Here is a 23,794-nt window from a genome sequence, read left to right as displayed (position 1 = left end):
TATATACTGTATATACTGTATATGGCTATATTGGCCTCATTGTGCAATATTGTCACATGTCACTTTACTATTTAATAATTTAATTACTATTCAATCTTTACACTGTAACTACACCTCATGCATCTTTACAGTTACCAGTTATCCATTTTATGTAAAATACAAGAAATACTCAGTTCTAGTTTCTGTTTGCTTTTGTTTTGTTTGGTACTGTTAATTATCTGTTAATTAATTGTCTGTCTGTCTGTCTGTCTGTCTGTCTGTCTGTCTGTCTGTCTGTCTGTCTGTCTGTCTGTCTGTATATCCGTCTGTCTATCTATCTATCAATCTGTCTGTCTATCTATCTATCTGTCTGTCTGTCTATCTATCTGTCTGTCTGTCTATCTATCTATCTATCTATCTATCTATCTATCTATCTATCTATCTATCTATCTATCTATCTATCAATCTGTCTGATCAATCTGTCTGTCTGTCTATCTATCTATCAGTCTGTCTGTCTGTCTATCTGTCTGTGTGTCTATCTATCTATCTATCTATCTATCTATCTATCTATCTATCTATCTATCTATCTATCTATCTATCTATCTTTCTGTCAGTCTGTCTGTCTGTCTATCTGTCTGTCTGTCTGTCTATCTATCAATCTATCAATCTGTCTGTCTGTCTATCTATCAATCTATCTGTCTATCTATCTATCAATCTGTCTGATCAATCTGTCTGTCTATCTATCTATCAGTCTGTCTGTCTGTCTGTCTGTCTATCTGTCTGTGTGTCTATCTATCTGTCTGTCTGTCTGTCTATCTGTCTGTCTGTCAGTCAGTCTGTCTCTGTCTGTCTATCTATCTATCTATCTATCTATCTATCTATCTATCTATCTATCTATCTATCTATCTATCTATCTATCTATCTGTCTATTTATTTGTCTGTCTATCTATCAATCTACAGTATCTATCTAGCACGTGCAGAATGAGGCCTGAGATTGTCTTGCTCAAATAACCGCATGCAGGGTACTATGCCGTGTGCACTGATGCTTCTCTATATCGTAATAGATGTTTATTTTTGCACCTATCGCCTTTCAAATCAATCAAAGGGTCACTGCAGATCAATACAGGGTTATACTGACTCCTCACCTGATCAATATAAGTGGAACATTTTCATACTGATAGGAGTGATCCCTTCCAGGATGACAATACCTTGGGGGGTTAAGGTCTGGGGGTATATAGAACTTTTTGCACTGAAAAAATAGTATTTTTTCACATCCCCATTCATAACACGACACCTTACACTGAAATATAAGGAGTAAAATCTTTCAGAAATTCTTTTTTCCTGCAGTGTTTGGTGACTCCAGATCCTGTCTATGTTTTTAATATTTATTTTCCATAATAAATGTAGAATAATGAGGTTAAAATCCATGTTTTAGTCACTCAGTCCTGTTACCCTCACATATTCATCCTTCTGATGTGGAAAATGTGGAAATATTCTCATCAATCAAGTCACACTGTGAATAGAAATGTTCATTATCTGCATCTACTGAAGCTCACGGGAAGAGCATTAGTAGGTTCTTCTTCCCCCCCTGTATGTTTGATAATATTGTAACTCTGACTGAGAAGATTCATCTCCATGTTCATTCCTGTTACCCACATTTATTCTTTTGATTTTGTGATAAATCACTAGACTCTGCCTGGTGTTCTCGTGCTTTTAGCATGTTCTCCATTCTGCTCAATTTCATGTATTTACTAATTCTAGGTTAAAAACACTTTCAGTCCTGTTACTCTATACAGCTCATCTTCCACTTAGAGACCTTGTAACAATGAGACGAAGGTGCCTGAGATTGAACCAAACACATTCTGAGTAGTGAAGTGTGTGTGTTACTAGGGCAGTTGTAGCCTAGCGATTAAGGTTCTAGACTAGTATTCAGAAGGTCACTGGTTCAGGACCCACCACTGCCAGGCAGGTTGCTGCTGTTTGGCCCTTGAGCAAGGCCCTTAATCCTCAATTGCTCAGATTGTATACTGTCACACCATTGTAAGTCGCTTTGAATAAAGGCGTCTGCTAAATGCCAAAAATGTAAATGTACTAGATTCAGTGTTAAACAAAGATAAAAAATTACGTTTCATTTAATCCAGTTACTTCACCTGAATGGCACTCGTCTGGTGGAACGGCGCTTATAGAATGAATAGAGCAGTAGAGATTTGTTGATCTGATTTGGGCGTGGCGTGTTTGAAGTGTTAGAGCTTTGTACAGATTAGATGTTCACATGGTTGGAGCAGACAGGTGACAGACGCCCTCCCATTACTTTGCATCACATTTGTTTGCCCAGCTCTGTAGAGTCTGTACAGATTTACATAAATATCTATGCAGACGGTCCAGTCCATGCTGTATAGACTCGTATACATGGTGCACAGTGGCTCTTATGGCCAGTCTATAGGGGTTCATGAATGTAAGACAGATGTGCTTAGAGAGGTACACACAGTGACACTTAAGATAGATAGACAGATAGTTACATAAATAAACAGACAGACATACAGAGATAGATAGATAGATAGATAGATAGATAGATAGATAGATAGATAGATAGATAGATAGATAGATAGATAGATAGATAGATAGATAGATAGATAGACAGACAGACAGACAGATAGACAGACAGCTCGATAGATAGATAGATACAGTGCCTTGCAAAAGTATTCAGCCCCCTTGAACTTTTCAACCTTTTGCCACATTTCAGGCTTCAAACATAACGATATGAAATTTAAATTTTTTGTGAAGAATCAACAACAAGTGGGACACAATCGTGAAGTGGAACGAAATTTATTGGATATTTTAAACTTTTTTTAGAAATAAAAAACTGAAAAGTGGGGCGTGCAATATTATTCAGCCCCCTTGCGTTAATACTTTGTAGCGCCACCTTTTGCTGCGATTACAGCTGCAAGTCGCTTGGGGTATGTCTCTATCAGTTTTGCACATCGAGAGACAGAAATTTTTGCCCATTCTTCCTTGCAAAACAGCTCGAGCTCAGTGAGGTTGGATGGAGAGCGTTTGTGAACAGCAGTTTTCAGCTCTTTCCACAGATTCTCGATGGGATTCAGGTCTGGACTTTGACTTGGCCATTCTAACACCTGGATACGTTTATTTGTGAACCATTCCATTGTAGATTTTGCTTTATGTTTTGGATCATTGTCTTGTTGGAAGATAAATCTCCGTCCCAGTCTCAGGTCTTTTGCAGACTGCAACAGGTTTTCTTCCAGAATGGTCCTGTATTTGGCTCCATCCATCTTCCCATCAATTTTAACCATCTTCCCTGTCCCTGCTGAAGAAAAGCAGGCCCAAACCATGATGCTGCCACCACCATGTTTGACAGTGGGGATGGTGTGTTCAGGGTGATGAGCTGTGTTGCTTTTATGCCAAACATAACGTTTTGCATTGTGGCCAAAAAGTTCGATTTTGGTTTCATCTGACCAGAGCACCTTCTTCCACATGTTTGGTGTGTCTCCCAGGTGACTTTTTATAGATATCTTTGAGAAATGGCTTTCTTCTTGCCACTCTTCCATAAAGGCCAGATTTGTGCAGTGTACGACTGATTGTGTCCTATGGACAGAGTCTCCCACCTCAGCTGTAGATCTCTGCAGTTCATTCAGAGTGATCATGGGCCTCTTGGCTGCATCCCTGATCAGTCTTCTCCTTGTTTGAGCTGAAAGTTTAGAGGGACGGCCGGGTCTTGGTAGATTTGCAGTGGTCTGATACTCCTTCCATTTCAATATGATCGCTTGCACAGTGCTCCTTGAGATGTTTAAAGCTTGGGAAATCTTTTTGTATCCAAATCCGGCTTTAAACTTCTCCACAACAGTATCTCGGACCTGCCTGGTGTGTTCCTTGGTCTTCATGATGCTCTCTGCGCTTTAAACAGAACTCTGAGACTGTCACAGAGCAGGTGCATTTATACGGAGACTTGATTACACACAGGTGGATTCTATTTATCACCATCAGTCATTTAGGTCAACATTGGATCATTCAGAGATCCTCACTGAACTTCTGGAGTGAGTTTGCTGCACTGAAAGTAAAGGGGCTGAATAATATTGCACGCCCCACTTTTTAGTTTTTTATTTCTAAAAAAAGTTTAAAATATCCAATAAATTTCGTTCCACTTCACGATTGTGTCCCACTTGTTGTTGATTCTTCACAAAAAATTACAATTTCATATCGTTATGTTTGAAGCCTGAAATGTGGCAAAAGGTTGAAAAGTTCAAGGGGGTTGAATACTTTTGCAAGGCACTGTAGATAGATAGATAGATAGATAGATAGATAGATAGATAGATAGATAGATAGACAGACACAGAGATATATAGACAGACAGATAGATAGACAGACAGACAGACAGACAGACAGATAGATAGATAGATAGATTGACAGACAGATCGATAGATAGATAGACAGACACAGAGATATATAGACAGACAGACAGACAGATAAATAGATAGACAGACAGACAGACAGATAGATAGATAGACAGATCGATAGATAGACAGATAGATAGATAGACAGGCAGACAAAAATATGTTGGAGTTTATTTATAGTGGATTATTAAATTCATGTGTTGATGTCGAGGCCCTGCCATGTTCCAACAACCTAAACTTGGGATTCACTATCAAAGACTGATCTTCACCACACAAGGTCATGGAAGTGTACCATGTCCCTATGAAAGATTTACACCGATGTTATGGCATTAGAAAAGATGGTGAAAAGGTGGACAATATAACCACCTTCCTAATATTGTTTTGGCTCCCCTTGCTGCCAAAACAGCGCCGACCCCTCGATGCATGGACTCCACTAGACCCATAAAGGTGTGCTGTGGTATCTGGCACCAAGATGTCAGCAGCAGATCCTTTAACTCCTGTAAGTTGTGAGGTGTGGCCTCCATGGATTGGACTTGTTCGTCCAGCACGTCCCACAGATGCTCGATCGGATCGAGATCTGGGGAATCTGGAGGCCTAGTCAACACCTCAAACTGGTTGTTGTGCTCCACAAACCGTTCCTGAAGCATTTTAGCTTTGTGGCAGGGCGCCACAGTTATCAGGGAATACCGTCTCCATGAAAGGGTGAACATGGTCTGCAACAATGCTTAGGTAGGTGCTACGTGTCAAAGTAACATCCACATGGATGGCAGGACATCACCCAAAGCATCACACTGCATCCGGCGGCTCGCCTTCTTCACAATGGTCATAATGTTATGCCTGGTCGGTGTATTTATGCTCACCAAGCAGGAAATGAACATTTCTTAAGAGTTTGACCTCCACCCATCCACTTGGTGCAGATTTTAAGCAAATTTAAGTGCATATTTGTTTTATTTTGATTTCATAACTCCCTAGATCTTAAAGAATCCTGGAGGAATCAGTCTGTAGTGTTTTTATGAGCCTTATGTATTTCTTTTATAATTTTACATTTACATTTGCAGCATTTAGCAAAGTGACCTACAATAATGATTGAATACATTTTGAGCAACTGTGGGTTAAAGGCCCAAAAGCAGGAACTTTGCGTTGGAAGGGCTTGAACCCGCAACCTCATAATTACTACTTCAGTACCTTAACCACTGAGCTACCGTCTACATGTCTACATGTACGTGTCCTCTGAGCTGGAAGCCCTGACTATTACAGAAGCTGTTCTTGTTTTATGTTTATGTACAGTGTATTTGTCAATTATTAAGACTTAGATGAAGATCAGATCACGTGTTCTGAGCGAGAACTAATCAGAAGCTTTACGAGCGTTTTTTCCTGGAACAGAGCTGATAGTAACACAGATAAACCGAGGCTGAACCGTTTAAGTCTTTTGATCATCTACTTTATCTGAATTTCTCACTGATAAGGCTTTTAGAACACCTTAAGCCTGAAGATGGTTTATAATACATAATAAGAGGAATTCATTCTGTGTGATTTAGAATATAAGGCTGATTATTCTAGTTAACTTCTACACAGTAATGTTGAAAATACTCAACGTCAGTCGGTTCTGGGAGTGGCGTCGAGTTTAAAAGGCGTTGAGTTTTAAGGTATTTTTTCCCATAAGGATGTTTGGGAAACCTGTTAATTAGTGGTGGGCGGATTGATTCAAATATCAATATTATCGATTCTAGTGTAGCATGTTTCTCCCGTTTCATCAGAAAGTAAAGATCATGTGTGTACAGACTCGCTCCTCTCACATCTTACATGCTCACCTCTCTCCTCCCCTCCGGCTCTGCTGTGTTTTGTTGTGGTACCGTCACATGGTTATGTTTTTGAATACTTTGCTTTGCAGATACAGAAATTGGGGCGATTTTATGGAAATAATAGTGTAAACTATATGTACGTAAAGTACGGCCGCACCTTACGCACATGAATCTGAGCATGCGCAGTGAGGCTCTTATTCCCCGTGTTTGTGTTTTGATGAATGCGAGCTCTTTTCTTTTCACTTTGTGATTATAAATGTAAACAGAATAGCATCGATTTTTATTTTAAATGAACAAGGACACGTATATTCGGTCACTATTAAAAATGTACAAATTTATTCACCCAGCAAACACAACTATGTGGTACAAGTTAGCCGCTTTGTGGTGATACACCATGATGGTAGCGCTGTGAGAAAGTAAATCACCAGAAACAAGAATTTATTTACAACCCTACTGAGAGCAGCTACTTACAAAAATTTATGTATTACAATAACACACTTAAAGGTCATGAAAATTCATTTACATTTAGCAATTTGATGATGCATCTACCTTAATTATTAAAAAGTGTCGGTATCGGTATCGGCAATACTGGCCCTGTATTTACTTGGTATCAGATGGATAACAAATTTTGCAGTATCGCACACCACTACTGTTAATGCATTCCAAAAGCTGATTCTCACCATTTCTCAGAAGTAACACAAGTTTGAAAGTGAAACAGGGAGGAAAATCCAGATAAACACAGATACATGTGGAGCTGTAACCCTGGATCTGATGCTTATTCCACACTGATGCAGATTCGTCTCATATTCACACTTTGATGATGTTTTATCGCTCAAGTCGAGCGTTGAACAAAGAGTTACAAAAGGTACAAATTTCTTGGAGAAGGGCGTCAAAGTTCAAAGATTTCCTGTTTAAAAGACGTCGAGTTACAAGGTACCACAGGCATCACGGTGGCTCGGTGGGTAGCACTGTCGCCTCACAGCAAGAAGGTCCAGAGTTCGATCCCCAGGTGGGGCGGTCCGGGTCCTTTCTGTGTGGAGTTTGCATGTTCTCCCCTTGTCCGTGTGGGTTTCCTCCAGGTGCTCCGGTTTCCTCCCACAGTCCAAAGACATGCGAGTGAGGTGAATTGGAGACACTAAATTGTTCGATGTAACCTTGTGAACTGGTGAATCTTGTGTAATGAGTAACTACCGTGTCTGTCATGAATGTAACCAAAGTGTAAAACATGACGTTAAAATTCTAATAAACAAACAAGGTACCACATATACAGCATCATTATTTACCCAAAATGATTGGTAACGTGGGTAAGTTACCTTAATGTTTTAAATATGTACTTAAAAGTGTGTTTTTAATGATCTGTACCCCTGTGCAAGGTGAATAATTAAGACCAGCTGAAGCAGTAATGAGGAGAAGACAAGTGTGTTCAGAGCACTGAGGAGAACATTTTTACAAGGGAAAAATCTCCATGGTTGGAGACCTGCAAATGTTAGCATTTTAGGGTCGCCAAGTCGCCAGAGTTATAATAACAAAGCCAATTTCATGCCAGCTAACAGTTTGGAAGGGATGTGAGAAGGAAGCAGTTCTCTTAAACAAAGGCAACTGAGGTTGTTTATACATTACTGGAACTTTTCATTTATTGTCATTATATAATACAGGGTTGTGCAGTGTAACAAAACACTGTCAGGCTACAACTCTAGTGCAGATATAAGAAAAACAATAGTGCAAAGACTAGGGGAGAAGGGATGAGGGGGACACGGTGCATTCACAAAGACAAAGGTATCGACTTGAACTGTGGTATCTGGTCTGATGAGATTGAGATTTATAACAACAAACTTGTCACATTTGGCATAAATGCAGGTTGGTTTTGCTGGCAAAGGGAGGCTGGACAAAGCACTAAAAGCAGGGATGTTAGAAATTGTGACTTGGTTTAGTTTCAAAATATCTGGAATCTTACACTGATTAGGCATAACATTATGACCACCTTCCTAATATTGTGTTGGTCAATTTTTTGCTGCGAAATCAGCCCTGTAACTGTGCTTCTCTGTGTATTCTGACACCTTTCCATCAGAACCAGCATGAACTCCCATCCTGCATCAGTGAGTCTTGGCCGCCCATGACACTGTCGCCGGTTTACCGCTGTTCTTTCCTTGGACCACTTTTGATAGGTACTGACCACTGCAGACCGGGAACACCCAACAAGAGCTGCAGTTTTGGAGATGCTCTGACCCGGTCATGTAGCCATCACAATCTGGCCCTCGTCAAACTCGCTCAGATCTGGTCCATTTTTCCTGCTTCTAACATCAACTTTGAGGATAAAATGTTCACTTGCTGCCTAATATATCCCCCCCACTAACAGGTGCCGTGATGAAGAGATAATCAGTGTTATTCACTTCACCTGTCAGTGCTCATAGTGTTATGCCTGGTCGGTGTATTTATTGATTGTATTTTTTAGGAATTTCTTGATGAAGGGTGTCAAGTTTCAAAGATTTTGAGTTTAGGGGACGTCGAGTTACAAGGTACCGCTGTATTGTTATGAAAATAGGTGATACTAAGTTTACCAGCCCTAATTCAGCCTTGAATCTTTATCAAGGTTGCTAATAATTCAGGAGCTGACTCTATTTAACAAAGAATCATACTGACCACATCATGAATGCAGTTGTTTGTGATTATGATTTTTCCGGGAACCAGTCCTGCAGTTATAAGAGCATTAACAGGCATGTGGCTCCTTCAGTACACTGAGCTCTGGGTTATGAATAAGACGTGTTTGCTCACCTGTGTTGTCTGACACTTGTGTTTCAGTCACCCATGATGGATCTAACATGCTGGGACAGAGTCAGAGCTCAGTCAGTAGTTTTAATGTTTTTGGTATTTTAGTGCTGCTGTGGCCAAACAAATGTGACATCAGTCAAACATGCAAACGTGTGATGAATAATGAATCTATCACTGGTGTGTTTGCTTTTCTGTAATGATGCCAGTCAGCTGGTATACCGCAGGTTGGTTAACCTGGCTGGCTCAGGTGCATTTAGTGACAGTGGTAGCATAGTGGGTAGGGCTTTAAGGTATCTATTGGAAGACTGTCGACTGTTGAGCTCTTAAGCAAGGCTCTTCTTTCTTTCTCGACTACAAGGGTGCTATACAACGGCTAAACAAGCTGCAACATGAGAAGAAACATTTCATTGTACTGCACACGTCTACACGTACGAGGGTTGTTCTAGAAGCGTCGTACCAACTTTTTAATGCCGTCAGCAAACAATGTTTTTGGTTGAGCTCATAATCACTGATGCGCCGCTACTTTCACATCATCATCACATGAAAATCTTCTTCCCCTTAAAGCTTCTTGAGCGTCCAAACAGGTGGAAATCAGATGGAGCTAAATCCAGACTATAAGCGTCTCTCAGTCTCTCAGACACGACCGATTACTCCTCCTCCCTCACGTCCTCACCGCTTATAACCACAATATAACAGTGTGGAAACTTTTTGAAGATCCCGCGTATATATGACAAATAAAGCCGTTCCAGCTTGTACTTGTGCATTTAAACTTTTCACTGTTTCTCAAAGTGGAAAAAGACACAGCAGCGCTGCTGGAGTTTTTAAATACCGCGTCCACACACTGTCCACTCTATTAGACACTCCTACCTAGTTGCTCCACCTTGTAGATGTAAAGTCAGAGACGATCGCTCATCTATTGCAGCTGTTTGAGTCGGTCATCTTCTAGACCTTCATCAGTGGTCACAGGACGCTGCCCACAGGGCGCTGTTGGCTGGATATTTTTGGTTGATGGACTGTTCTCAGTCCAGCAGTGACAGTGAGTTGTTTAAAAACTCCAGCAGCGCTGCTGTGTCTGATCCACACATACCAGCACAACACACACTAACACACCACCACCATGTCAGTGTCACTGCAGTGCTGAGAATGATCCACCACCCAAATAATACCTGCTCTGTAGTGGTCCTGTGGGGGTCCTGACCATTGAAGAACAGGGTGAAAGGCGGTAACAAAGCATGTAGAGACACAGATGGACTACAGTCAGTAATTGTAGACCTACAAAGTGCTTCTATATGGTAAGTGGAGCTGATCAAATGGACAGTGAGTGTAGAAACAAGGAGGTGGTTTTAATGTTATGGCTGATTGGTGTAAATTCACCTTGTTTAACCTGTGATTCTGAAGTATAAATATTTACCGTCATTTTTAGAATGCGCTCTGATCTCATAAGCCATTAAACATAATGTCCTACGATACAGTCTGCTAATGATTCTATTAATGGCCAGTCTCCGTCTCTTCCGCAACCACAGAGTTACAGACATGCCCTCATCCAAACAGATTACAATCGTTTGAAAGCTGACCCCACTGCAAACGACTGGCACGGGAACAATAGCACCGATTGTCGGCTCTCGTTCCTCCTTTTTTATTTTTATTTTATTTCTTTAGAGGTAGACTAGAAACTCTAACCATTCTAAAGTCTTCCAGGAACTTTGGTGACCATTCAAGATCTGATACATAATAGCTCCTTTCATTAGCGCTTGTTCAGGGGTTGGTAGAGAAACTCGATCCGTTAACCCTTCACTGCTTGTCCCGCAGAGCATGGTGGCCGAGCTGTGTTCCGGACCCTGCATGGCTCTCGAGATCTGCGGCACCGACGCGCCCAGGGCGTTCAGGGAGGTCTGCGGTCCGGCCGACCCGGTGAGTGAAAGAATGATTCTTTTCTACGGGAGTCGTAAACTGTGTTTATGGTTTACTGCCACCTGTCCCATGATGCATTGCGTGTTGCTGTCAGAATGCAGCGTTTCTCAGGCCTGTGTGTTTATTTCACAGAAAGTTTGTATTGAAGGGCAAAAACCACTGGACCCCTGGCAGTACAGCCGAGTACCGAGCACTTTATTAAGAACACCTACACCGATCAGGCATAACAATGTTTCACTCACTGTCCATTTTATCAGCTCCACTTACCATATAGAAGCACTTTGTTCTACAATTACTGACTGTAGTCCATCTGTTTCTCTACATGCTTTGTTAGCCCCCTTTCATGCTGTTCTTCAATGGTCAGGACCCCCACAGGACCACCACAGATCAGGTATTATTTAGGTGGTGGATCATTCTCAGCACTGCAGTGACACTGACATGGTGGTGGTGTGTTAGTGTGTGTTGTGCTGGTATGTGTGGATCAGACACAGCAGCACTTTCACTGCTGGACTGAGAATAGTCACCAAACAAAACTATTCAGCCAACAGCGCCCCGTGGGCAGCATCCTGTGACCACTGATGAAGGTCTAGAAGATGAGCGACTCAAACAGCAGCAATAGATGAGCGATCGTCTCTGACTTTACACCTACAAGGTGGACCGACTAGATAGGAGCGTCTAATAGAGTGGACAGTGAGAGGACACGGTGTTTAAAAACTCCAGCAGCACTGCTGTGTCTGATCTACTCATACCAGCACAACACACACTAACACACCACCACCATGTCAGTGTCACTGCAGTGCTGAGAATGATCCACCACCCAAATAATACCTGCTCTGTAGTGGTCCTGTGAGGGTCCTGACCACTGAAGAACAGCATGAAAGGGGGGTAACAAAGCATGCAGAGAAACAGATGGACTACAGTCAGTAATTGTAGAACTACAAAGCACTTCTATATGGTAAGTGGAGCTGATAAAATGGACAGTGAGTGTAAAAACAAGGAGGTGGTTTTAATGTTATGGCTGATCCATTCATTTTACAAGCTCTATGTTCCATACAGAGGAACCCCAAAGAACCCAATATTATATCTCAGCACTCCTTCGAAACACTTGGGAGAGTATCAGGTACAGCAGTGTTGTTAGTTTTTTTTTTAGCACCTCAGTGACACTATGTAAAGCATATAGGTATAGGGTGTCCACGGATACACCTATGTTTACATTTTCAGCATTTAGCAGAATTACAATTTTCATTGAAAGCAGTTTGAGCGATTGAGGGTTAAGGGTCTTGCTCAGGGGTCCAACAGTGGCAGCCGTGGCAGTGATGGGGATTCACGTACCTTAAATGCTGAGCTACCACTGGGCTGGCTTTACCACTGGCTTTAATCGTAACTTCAAAATGGTCCCATCGATAGAATTACACGTTTAGTTAATTGTAGGATTGGAAGATATACTGGTGTAGATACGTGACTTTTGTTCAAACTCAGACATGATCAAGACAAACCCAAACACAAATATATCTAAATATAACAAAATTAAGTTTTAAATCATTTTTTTGAAGAGTTGCTCTTTAATTAAAAGGTATTTGTTAATTAGGTAGGGGGTACTGACAGGGGTAATAACAGGGGTACTGACAGGGTTACTTTAAATTCATTTACCTTTTTATTTCCCACCTGAACACCTTGCCCGAGCACCTTGCCCGAGCACCTTGTTTAATATCACCAGCACCCGTTAGTTACTTCTTACATTTCACAGCCTGCCATGCTCAGTAAAAGCCGGCCCTGTATCAGTATCAGCCAGGTGAAACGCACACTGTCCTTTGTCGTTTAGCCGGTTCAGTCATGTAGAACACACGAGTCCTCGCTGACCTCCGTTCATGCTTTTGTATTTGTTACCAAACTGCAGGAAGTGTAAAGTTATAATGCTGTTTACTATAGTACCACTAACGATCTGGATTCTACCAGCCACCAACATGCTAATCAATCAGTCCAATAATTCACTGGACTTAAGCATCATTCTACAATTTTATCCAAATCTGCTTACAGTTATGACTGAACACAATTTGAACAGTTGAAAGTCAAAGGCCAACAGAGGCAACTTGGTGGTGGTGGGGTTTAAACTAGCAACCTTTTGATTACCAGTCCAGTACGTTAACATACTACCTACCTGATCAGCTGCCTCAGTAGAGAGGATTCTAATAAGACATCAAACTCATAAGTCAGATTATTTAGACGCTCTACTTAGACAGAGATTACAACGATTATGTCACTGTAGTTTTAGCTCACTAAGCTCACACAGTTCAAACTGACTGGCTGACAGCTAACGTCTCCCTCCGTGTACCGAAAACGGTTAAACTGTCCTTGACGAGCATAAATTTACAAATAAATGACACTTGTATAATTACGCCTTTATGCACATTAAACATCAACAAGAATGTTTTACATTTGAAAAGAACTCCGTTGGTTGCTCCACATTATATTCGTCCACCATGTTTATATCCCTCGTCATTCAGTCAGATCATCACTCAGAATTAAGGCGCCTCAGTAGGAGCATTTTAAGGGAGCTAAGAATTTAGACACGCCCTCTTCTCAGGAGTGTAGGATGATCTAAAATGCATCTATGTAGAGAGAGAACTAGGTTTTCGGACACACCCTAAGACAACACGAGTAATAACAAAATCCAGTTCTGAAATGGTTATTCTGTTTACTGAAGATGAACATTTATTCAAAACCTACACAACACATGTAAAAAAAATAATTGCCCACCTACACCCTGTTCAGTGGTTTTGAAGGTGTAAAAATGATCTCTAAGATTACAGTATTATAAAGTTCCAATTATATATACACCGACCAGGCATAACAGCACTGACAGGTGAAGTGAATAACACTGATTATCTCTTCATCACGGCATTCGTTACTGGGTGGGATATATATTAGTGGGGGGGGGGGGGGGGGGAATATATAAGGCAGCAAGTGAACATTTTATCCTCAGAGTTCATGTTAGAAGCAGGAAAAATGGGCGAGCGTGAGGATTTGAGCGAGTTTGACGAGGGCCAAACTGTGATGGCTAGACGACTGGGTCAGAGCATCTCCAAAACTGCAGCTCTTGTGGGGTGTGTCCCGGTCTGCAGTGGTCAGTATCTATCAAAAGTGGTCCAAGGAAGGAACAGTGGTAAACCGGCGACAGGGTCATGGGCGGCCAAGGCTCATTGATGCTCGTGGGGAGCGAAGGCTGGCACATGTGGTCCGATCCAACAGACGAGCTACTGTAGCTCACACTGCTGAAGAAGTTAATGCTGGTTCTGATAGAAAGGTGTCAGAATACACAGAGCAGCACAGTTACAGGGCTGTTTTGGCAGCAAAAGGGGGACCAACACAATATTAGGAAGGTGGTCATAATGTTATATCTGATAGGTGTATAAATATATTGATTCGTCCAGGCATTTAAGTCTGTCTTTATTTATAAACTATAATCTATTTCATTTGGATTGGCCAAGCTATAGTTGTCTGTTGTGGTAAAGAAAAGAGCATTTTGGTTTTATTTAAACAGAAAACATGAACCATGTGACCTTCAGTCTTCACCCTGCTGTCACCATCATCATCAGCCTTACTGGTTTTGTAAGCGGTGGATTCATCAGTCCAGTACCAGTAATGTCTCAGATAGAGCAGAGTTCTCCAGCCCTGTATTCTAATAATAACAGTGTTAATGGTTCCTGCCCCGGTACACTGGCCACTCTTATATTATGTAACCCAGTGGAAAATGGGCAGGATCAGTTGATGTAATAATATTGGTTCGGAATGTTCACTGACAACAGATGAACAGCAAGACGAACCAACCACCCACCGGGACGGAGTATTTATGGAAACTTCAGGATATCAAGGAAAACTAGGGCCAGACCTGCTCCTCACACACTGGTTCATGTTAGTGGTGTGATGTGTACGTGTATGACAGTTAGGTGTAAGATTGTATAATCCTTCGATTTTATGCTTTGCCAAATGCCAGGTTCATTATCAAAGTCCTTATTAATATAATTAGGGACCTCGTTTTTCAAAAAATCACAGATTTGATGGATTTTTAAAGAAAAGAGCCACATTTCACACCAGTCATTAAATTACACTCATAAACTGAATGAAAGAATAAATAGAAGCTACAAAACACAGCTCAGCTACCTTAATAGTCGAATGTAAACCTAGAACATCCAGTGACGGTATGAGGCCTCATTCAAAATTCAAAAAGTCAAAATTGCGTCCACAGAATCGGTTGTTTCAAACTCACTTACCCGAGTCGTGTTTTTAGCTGCTTTAAACCTCAACATCTTGGATTCATTGGATCGTTTTGACTAAGCGATTGCCAACTGAAGGCGGCACGGTGGCTCAGTGGGTAGCACTGTCGCCTCACAGCAAGAAGGTCCTGGGTTCGATCCCCAGGCGGGGCTGTCCGGGTCCTTTCTGTGCGTGGGTTTCCTCCGGGAGATCCGGTTTCCTCCCAAAGTCCAAAAACATGCAGTCAGGTTAACTAGAGATACAGAATTGCCCTATAGGTGAATGGGTGTGTGAGTGTTTGCCCTGCGATGGACTGGTGCCCCGTCCAAGGTGTTACTGTGTGCCTTGCGCCCATTGAAAAGTTGGGATAGGCTCCAGATTGGACCCTGATTGGATAAGGGGTTGTGAAAGTGAGTGAGTGATTGCTAACTAAATTGCCGTAGGATTGCTAGGACGTCTCGTAGTGCAAATTAACCAGTATGACACGATTGTCGATCAATGTCAGTCAACCCCATTATGGACATTTTGACTTATTTTTGTTTGTAACTTATGTTATCAGTTATTTTTTGTGTATGCTATGGTAGGATAGGTGCTGCACAGCATAATGGGACTTAGGGACATGGGTTCTAGTTATTTATCTTGATATTTTAAAGATATGAGAAGGTGGAATGTGTACTTTAAATTGTTTTGGGTGTGAGTGGGTGTATGTGTAAGGTGAGTAAGCGGGAGGGTGGCGGTTGGAATGAATGAGTAAATTCGACCTACTATTTTTTGGCAAGTTGTTTCAGCTCTTTCAGGTCGAGTGCTGCCATCTTCCAACTGCAAGTTTCTGCTTTGCTCAATATGAAGTATTCTCTAGGATTCAGATCAAGACTCTTGACAGGCCACTTTTAAAATCAGCCCATGTTTTAGGTGCCTTTGGTTTTGGCTCATTATTCTGCTGCATCACACTGGGCTGTACGTTCTGCACCAGTAGTATCAAAGTCGTATCACTATATTGTGAGGCAGCAAATCAACCTCAAAACAACAGTGAGCAAATTTCTCGACTAAGGGCGTCGAGTTTCAAAGAATTTAAGTTTAGGAGACGTCGAGTTACAAGGTACCGCTGTATTTTATTAAAATATTAATTATTAAGCATTATATTAGCGTGTAGTTTTATTCTGCCACCAGTAGAGCAGAACTTCACATTATTATTGCATACAGTGCAGGTTATAAAAACTGTTCTGCTTTTATGAGCAAAAAACAGCATAATGGTTCTGATTATTATAATATTAATGTTATATCCTGTTCAGAGTTGCAATGCGTCCGGTTTCCCCAGAATCACTGAGCGCAATACAGTAGTAACACACTATGGCTTGCAGACCCTCATCCATACTTCACCCTAATGCCAACCTGCCCCCCCCCCCCCCCCCCCCCCCCCCCCATCCCCAGTGTCATAAAATTAGTGCCAGTTATGCTGAAACATGTCGTGTTTCTTGTCATGCTTTATTTATCGGTTTATAATTGGTCAGGAATGGTGCCAAATCAGCCACGCAGACCAGAAGAAAGAAAAGAAGAAAGAAAAAAGCAGGTTGTGCTTCGAAAGGTCAGCGAGTACCCGGGTGTGTCGGTCGCGGTTTATAACAGCCACTTTCTCCTCAGGTAAACGTTCAGCCGCTCATCATCTGTCGGCTGCTTATATAAGCACAATGAAGACGGAATGAACTCATTTACTAAAGCCTGTAATCTGCTGCCTTGCTGTGTAAAACTGCCTTCATAAGTCAGAATGAAATGTACATTTTCATTTTCGGTGTTTAGCAGGCGCCTTTATCCAAAGTGACTTGCAGTACTGTGACTTTATACAGTCTAAGCAATTCAGGGTTAAATGCCTTGCTCAAGGGCCCAACAGCAGCAACTTGGCAGTGGTGGGGCTTGAACCAGCAACTTTCTGATTACTAGTCCAGTACCTTAACCACTAGGCTACAACTGCCCTAAATCTGAATTTAATCACATACTTCTGGTTGGCCTGTTTCTGTCAGCTTTAGTGGCTCGACTGTGTGCATTTGATAATATTTTATGCCCTGGGTTAGTTAGATATATGGTTAGATATCCGAGCAGAACAATGTTACATGTTCTAGAAAGTATTTCTGTAAAAGGACAGACTGATTCAGTAAATGTGCATTTACATGAGAGGTGTTTTGCGCTTCGCTCACCACAAGCATCAACGCAAATCGGCTTGAGCAGTAAAACATCGTCAAAGTGTGAATATGAGCCGAATCTGCATTTGTATGGAACAAATTTCCTCCCTGTTTCACTTTTAAACTTGTGTTACAGCTCGAGCTTCTGAGAAATGCTGAGAATCAGAATCAGCTTCTCCCAGAGTCTAAAACGCTTCTGGTTCAAAATAAAGCTTAACGTGGTTTAATGTAGTAAAAGAAGGAGACAGGAGCACTAAACTTCATCCTCTTCATTATTACTGCTCATAAGTCACATTAAGTTTTGTTCACAGTACGGTTTGTTTGTACGGCCTGAGTCGCTTTTACCGCATCATATCAAACAGTTTGTCTCATTGGAGGAGCTTTGAAAAGATCAGCAGCAAACTGGGTCGTGTTGATATTAATTAATGGGGTGGGCAGCACGGTGGCTAAGTGGGTAGCACTGTCTCCTCACAGCAAGAAGGTCCTGTGTTCGATTCCCAGGTGGGGCGGTCTGGGTCCTTTCTGTGTGGAGTTTGCATGTTCTCCCCGTGTCCGTGTGGGTTTCTTCCAGGAGCTCCGGTTTCCTCCCACAGTCCAAAAACGTGCAAGTGAGAATATAACCTTGTGAAGCGATGAATCTTGTGTAACTACCGTTCCTGTCATGGATGTAACCAAAGTTTAAAACATGACGTTAAAATCCTAATAAACAAACAAACAAACAAACGAAAGAATGGGGTAGAGGGGTGTAACAATATGGTGTGTGTGTATATGTGACTGTATAAATGTGATAGTTCTATTTTATGCAGCGCCAGGTTTGCCACTTCTGGCCTCGTTCACCAGCGCTTCAGGTTGACAGATTTATTTGAATGCCGTAATGTCTGCTGGAGAATCCTGTTCAACACTCCCTCACTCACACACCGCCGGCGTTTGCATAAATCGCCGCTCTCACCAGGTAGCCATGGGAATAGGCAAAGAGGCATAGAGTTCAGACGCCGGGCGCACTTCTGGAGAAATACTAACCTGGTTCACGTTCGTGTTAGTGGCAGGACACACCATGCACGGTTCAGAAGCGGCGCAGGAGCAGAATAGATACTTGAGAGCTATTCAGGATCCAGACAGCTTGCAAGTTTACGTGCAAAAATAAAATGTGATGTCACATGTGATGCGGGCAAGGATGTCCTGGCATCTCTGCAGCTGGTTTCCGTAATAACAGAGTACCAACAACTGCATTACAACCTGTTTTTGCTTGCTGGTGCACAACAGTATCATATACACCGATCAGCCATAACATTAAAACCACCTCCTTGTTTCTACACTCACTGTCCATTTTATCAGCTCCACTTACCATATAGAAGCACTTTGTAGTTCTACAATTACTGACTGTAGTCCATCTGTTTCTCTACATGCTTTGTTAGCCCCCTTTCATGCTGTTCTTCTGACCCCCACAGGACCACCACAGAGCAGGTATTATTTAGGTGGTGGATAATTCTCAGCACTGCAGTGACACTGACATGGTGGTGGTGTGTTAGTGTGTGTTGTGCTGGTATGAGTGGATCAGACACAGCAGCGCTGCTGGAGTTTTTAAACACCTCACTGTCACTGCTGGACTGGGAACAGTCCACCAACCAAATATATCCAGCCAACAGCACCCCCTGGGCAGCGTCCTGTGCCCACTGATGAAGGTCTAGAAGATGACCGACTCAAACAGCAGCAATAGATGAGCGATCGTCTCTGACTTTACATCTACGAGGTGGACCGACTAGGTAGGAGTGTCTAATAGAGTGGACAGTGAGTGGACACGGTATTTAAAAACTCCAGCAGCGCTGCTGTGTCTGATCCACTCATACCAGCACAACACACACTAACACACCACCACCATGTCAGTGTCACTGCAGCGCTGAGAATGATCCACCACCTAAATAATACCTGCTCTGTGGGGGTCTTGACCATTGAAGAACAGGGTGCAAGCAGGCTAAAAAGCTATGTAGAGAAACAGATGTACTACAGTCAGTAATTGTAGAACTACAAAGTGCTTCTATATGGTAAGTGGAGCTGATAACATGGACAGTGAGTGTAGAAACAAGGAGGTGGTTTTAATGTTATGGCTGATTGGTGTATATTATATATACAGTATATATAATATATCATTTCCTTAATGTAGCTGATTTCTTACAAGTTAGCAAGTGTTGCATAAATACATAAATTTAATTATTACGGTGTTTCCCAATACTTCTGTCCATATCATTTCCCTAAACCAATGCTATACAGGGCTGTTTACATACTTTTGGTCTTATAGTGTATAACAAACCTATATAAAATGAACCGTGTGTTCTGTGAGGTCTGAAATCATGACCCGCACGTACCCTCATCCTAAGAAAGCTGGTTTTATTTCGTTTAAAGAGACTACACAAGATCTGTCTGTTTGCTTCTTTTGCTCATCCCTTTTTTATGAAGCCCTAATCTTTCTCACACAGTTCTGAAGCGATCCCTCGAATATCTCACCGGCCTCCCCACACAGACGGTCCGTTTGAAGAGCTAAATATATCCTCACTATCAGTATATCTCCTCCTGAGTTTTTCTCCCACACTGACACTACAGCACGAATGCTCTGAACGCCGAGTGACCTGAGCTGCTTGTGTTTAAGTATTACAACAGTTTATGCTTATATTTACTTATTATACCAGCTCATTCCAAAATCATGGCCAGTAATACTACATTTAACCAGATTTTGGAATGTGATTGCAAGGATTCCTATTTACTGAGCCAGAAGAGCAGAAATGAATTGAGAACAACACTGTTCATTCCACCTTAAGTTCTTTTTAAGGTAGTTTGGAACTGATGGACATTATTTTTGCACTGCACACATGCAGATCTTTTCTGGAAGCTTTTGTCAGCTACTGATGAGCTTTTCTCACCTTGAGATTTGACCGGGGCGCTGACCCCATCGGTCTGATAAACCTGCTTGTTGGAAAGGTGACATCCAAACTTACTAATAAAAAAAGCTCCACTTACCATATAGAAGCACTTTGTAGTTCTACAATTACTGACTGTAGTCCATCTATTTCTCTACATGCTTTGTTACCCCCCTTTCACCCTGTTCTTCAATGGTCAGGACCCCCACAGAGCAGGTATTATTTAGGTGGTGGATGATTCTCAGCACTGCGATGACACTGACATGGTGGTGGCGTGTTAGTGTGTGTTGTGCTGGTATGAATGGATTTAAATACTGTGTCCACTCACTGTCCACTCTATTAGACACTCCTACCTAGTTGTTCCACCTTGTAGATGTAAAGTCAGAGACGATCGCTCATCTATTGCTGCTGTTCGAGTCGGTCATCTTCTGGACCTTCATCAGTGGGCACAGGACGCTGCCCAGGGGGCGCTGTTGGCTTGATATTTTTGGTTGGTGGACGATTCTCAGTCCAGCAGTGACAGTGAGGTGTTTAAAAACTCCAGCAGCGCTGCTGTGTCTGATCCACTCATACCAGCACAACACACACTAACACACCACCACCATGTCAGTGTCACTGCAGTGCTGAGAATCATCCACCACCTAAATAATACCTGCTCTGTGGTGGTCCTGTGGGGGTCCTGACCATTGAAGAACAGCATGAAAGCAGGTTTTAAAAAAGCATGTAGAGAAAGAGATGGACTACAGTCAGTAATTGTAGAACTACAAAGTGCTTCTATATGGTAAGTGGAGCTGATAAAATGGACAGTGTGTGTAGAAACAAAGAGGTGGTTTTAATGTTGTATATATTATTATAAAACTGTGCAGCAAGAGTTTAGGGAAGATCCTTTTCTGTTTTAGTATGCACAAAGCAAGCTCTATAAAGACATAAAGAAAAGCTCCTGCACAGAGTTCTGACCTCAGCCCTGCTCAACAGTTTTGGAATGAACCGGAACATCAACTGAGCCTCAGTTTCCAGCGATATACATACAACTATTGTCATCTTTCGACTGAATGAGCACAAATTCCCATACACGGGCATTTGCATTTACATTTTCGGCATTTAGCAGACGCTTTTATCTAAAGCCACTTACAGTACTGTGACAGTATACTGTCTCTATGATTAAAGGTTAAGGGCCTCGCTCAAGGGCCCAACAGTGGCAATCTGGCAGTGGTGGGGCTTGAACCAGCGACTTTTTGATTACTAGTTCAGTACTCTAACCACTAGGCTACAGTTGCCCTGCAGACATCATTTAAAGTCTTGTGAGTCTTGTGTTTTTGAATCGGGACGTCCAATGAATTCATGATCAGGTGTCCAAATACTTTATGGACCTTATAGTGTATTTATATTGTATCATTACAGCTCGTTTTATCAGAGCAATAATGAAACTCTGACAGTCTTTGATCAGTCAGGATCACAACCAGGTGGATGAAACGTTGAGTTTTTCTCTGTATGTTCCCATCATGAACAGGAGAACATGCTGTACCAGCACTTTTCTCTCTCTTTTTTGTGTAATAAGAGTTAAACTTCACACGGCGCCTCCCTCCAGCAACCTCAGCGGTTAACGATGTATCGCGCCACGTGGTGCACGGGTATTTTCTTTAACCCCTGGGACGATGGGCACAGGGCAGAGAGCAGCAGTGATGTGTTCTGGATATATTGCGGATATTTGAATTATACACTAAAGCACCACCACAGGAGTGGACCAACCTCATTCTGACATCTACACCAAGTGATTCAGGGTCACGTCAGCAGCATGGAGCAGTGGCTCTAAATTGGGATTTCTGTGAAATCCCTCCACTGGTGCAGCAGGATCTACTATTAAATTAGTCAATTAATAAAGAACAGGATCATTTCATTGAATAGACCCCCCAGTGTTTTCATTTTTATTGTCTCTGTTAGTGCAGAGAAGTTCAGATTTGATCCCCCTGGCTGGATGGCCATGATCCTTTCTGTGTGGAGTTTGCATGTTCTCCCTGTGTCAACATGTATTTTCTTGCTGGTGCTCTGTTTTCCTTCCACAAGTCCAAAGACATGCAATCAGGTTAATTGGAGCTAGTAAAAATTGTGTGTGTGTGCCCTGCGATAGACTGGCGACCTGTCCGGGGTTACCTACCTTTGGTCCAGTGAATTCGGACCCTGACCATTTATGAATGAGTGAATGAATGAATAAATGGTCACATTAAGCATCATTTCAGTGATTTAATAAAACACACAATTTTTACAGTAGTTATTGGTCACTGAACTAATTCTAAGGCTCTAGGACTCCACTGAACCACGGTATCAGCCGAATATTGGAACTGGTCAAAATCCTGACCTAAAGCAAAGAGGGCAATTGTAGCCTAGTGGGCAGAGCTTTGGGCTATATCAGTCGGAAGATTGTGGGTTGAGCAAGGCCCTTAACCCTGTCCCTTTCTGTGTGGAGTTTGCATGTTCTCCCCGTGTCTGTGTGGATTTCCTCTGGGTGCTCCGGTTTCCTCCCACAGTCCAAAGACGTGCAAGTGAGGTGAATTAGAGATACAAAATTGTCCATGACTTGTGAACTGATGAATCTTGTGTAAGCAGTAACTCTCTGTCCTGTCATGAATGTAACCAGAGTGTAAAACATGACGTTAAAATCCTAATAAATAAATAAATAAATAAATAAATGGATAAATCTGACCAGGGTTTCTTCCCTGTCCACAAATCCACGTGCACTTTATTTACTCACTACTTCGTCTGCTGTTCATTTAAGATTGAATGACATTGTAATCTCTTCCAGACGTCTTTATCTTGTTGACACCAAGTGCTTCTAGGCCATTGAAACAAACAAGGAATTGTGTCTTGTATATCGTAATATTATTAGATTAATTAGAGAGGCTAACTCCGGCACAACCAGCGACGTTCTTAGGAAGGTATTAGGACGGGTCCAACGGTCAGAACCTCCGACTTTAATCTCTAACTGTATCTGAAGTGACGGGGAGAGTCCAGGGACAGACTCCGCTGTGAACTGTGGCTGCTTAGTAACTTCCTCAGGAATAAAATGCACATCGCTGCCTCAACGACCTTTAAACACAAAAGAATTCCACCGCCGCCGCCGTCTGCTGGGCCCCTCGACATGCACGCCGACTCAAATCAGCGCTGCGCCCGCTGTAGTTAAAGTCTCATGTGGTGCCGGAGATCATGAATATTGTACCGTGCTGACGGATCATGTTTAGCCGTTTACCTCTCGGTTAACTGATGGGACTCCGGCCTCAGGTGTGAAAACACAGAAACCACTCGCTCGGTCTGAGGGAAACTCGAGATGAACTTTCTAACCTGTGGGACTGAACAGCATTAAAGTCTTTAATATTTAGGCCTATCAAGGGTCCGAGTGTTTCTTCTCATTTTCAGGACGTTCTGGGGTCTTGATCATGATAAAAACTGCCTTTGTGAAAGTTTTGACAACCTGTTGAGAAAAAAAGGCATATATTAAATGGACTCACTGTCCATGTTATCAGCTCCACTTACCATATAGAAGCACTTTGTAGTTCTACAATTACTGACTGTAGTCCATCTGTTTC

The 23,794-nt window shown here is 42.1% G+C and overlaps 1 protein-coding gene across 3 annotated transcripts in view; it reads left to right on the top strand.

The window, feature by feature from the left end:
• nme7 (NME/NM23 family member 7) overlaps window positions 1-23,794 on the top strand; it is an 87,760-nt gene that overhangs the window by 40,242 nt on the left and 23,724 nt on the right. For 2 of the 3 annotated variants that reach the window (XM_062997254.1, XM_062997252.1), the window contains exon 10: window positions 10,769-10,870. The exons of the other annotated variant lie outside the window; for it this stretch is intronic. In XM_062997254.1, the coding sequence (XP_062853324.1) occupies window positions 10,769-10,870 (102 nt within the window). The remainder of the gene's footprint in view (window positions 1-10,768; window positions 10,871-23,794) is intronic. 3 annotated transcript variants of the gene reach the window in all.

This window comes from Trichomycterus rosablanca, chromosome 6 (genome assembly GCF_030014385.1).
Source record: "Trichomycterus rosablanca isolate fTriRos1 chromosome 6, fTriRos1.hap1, whole genome shotgun sequence".
In the NCBI taxonomy this organism is placed as follows: Eukaryota; Metazoa; Chordata; class Actinopteri; order Siluriformes; family Trichomycteridae; genus Trichomycterus; species Trichomycterus rosablanca.
This window is presented reverse-complemented; position numbering and strand designations above follow the sequence as displayed.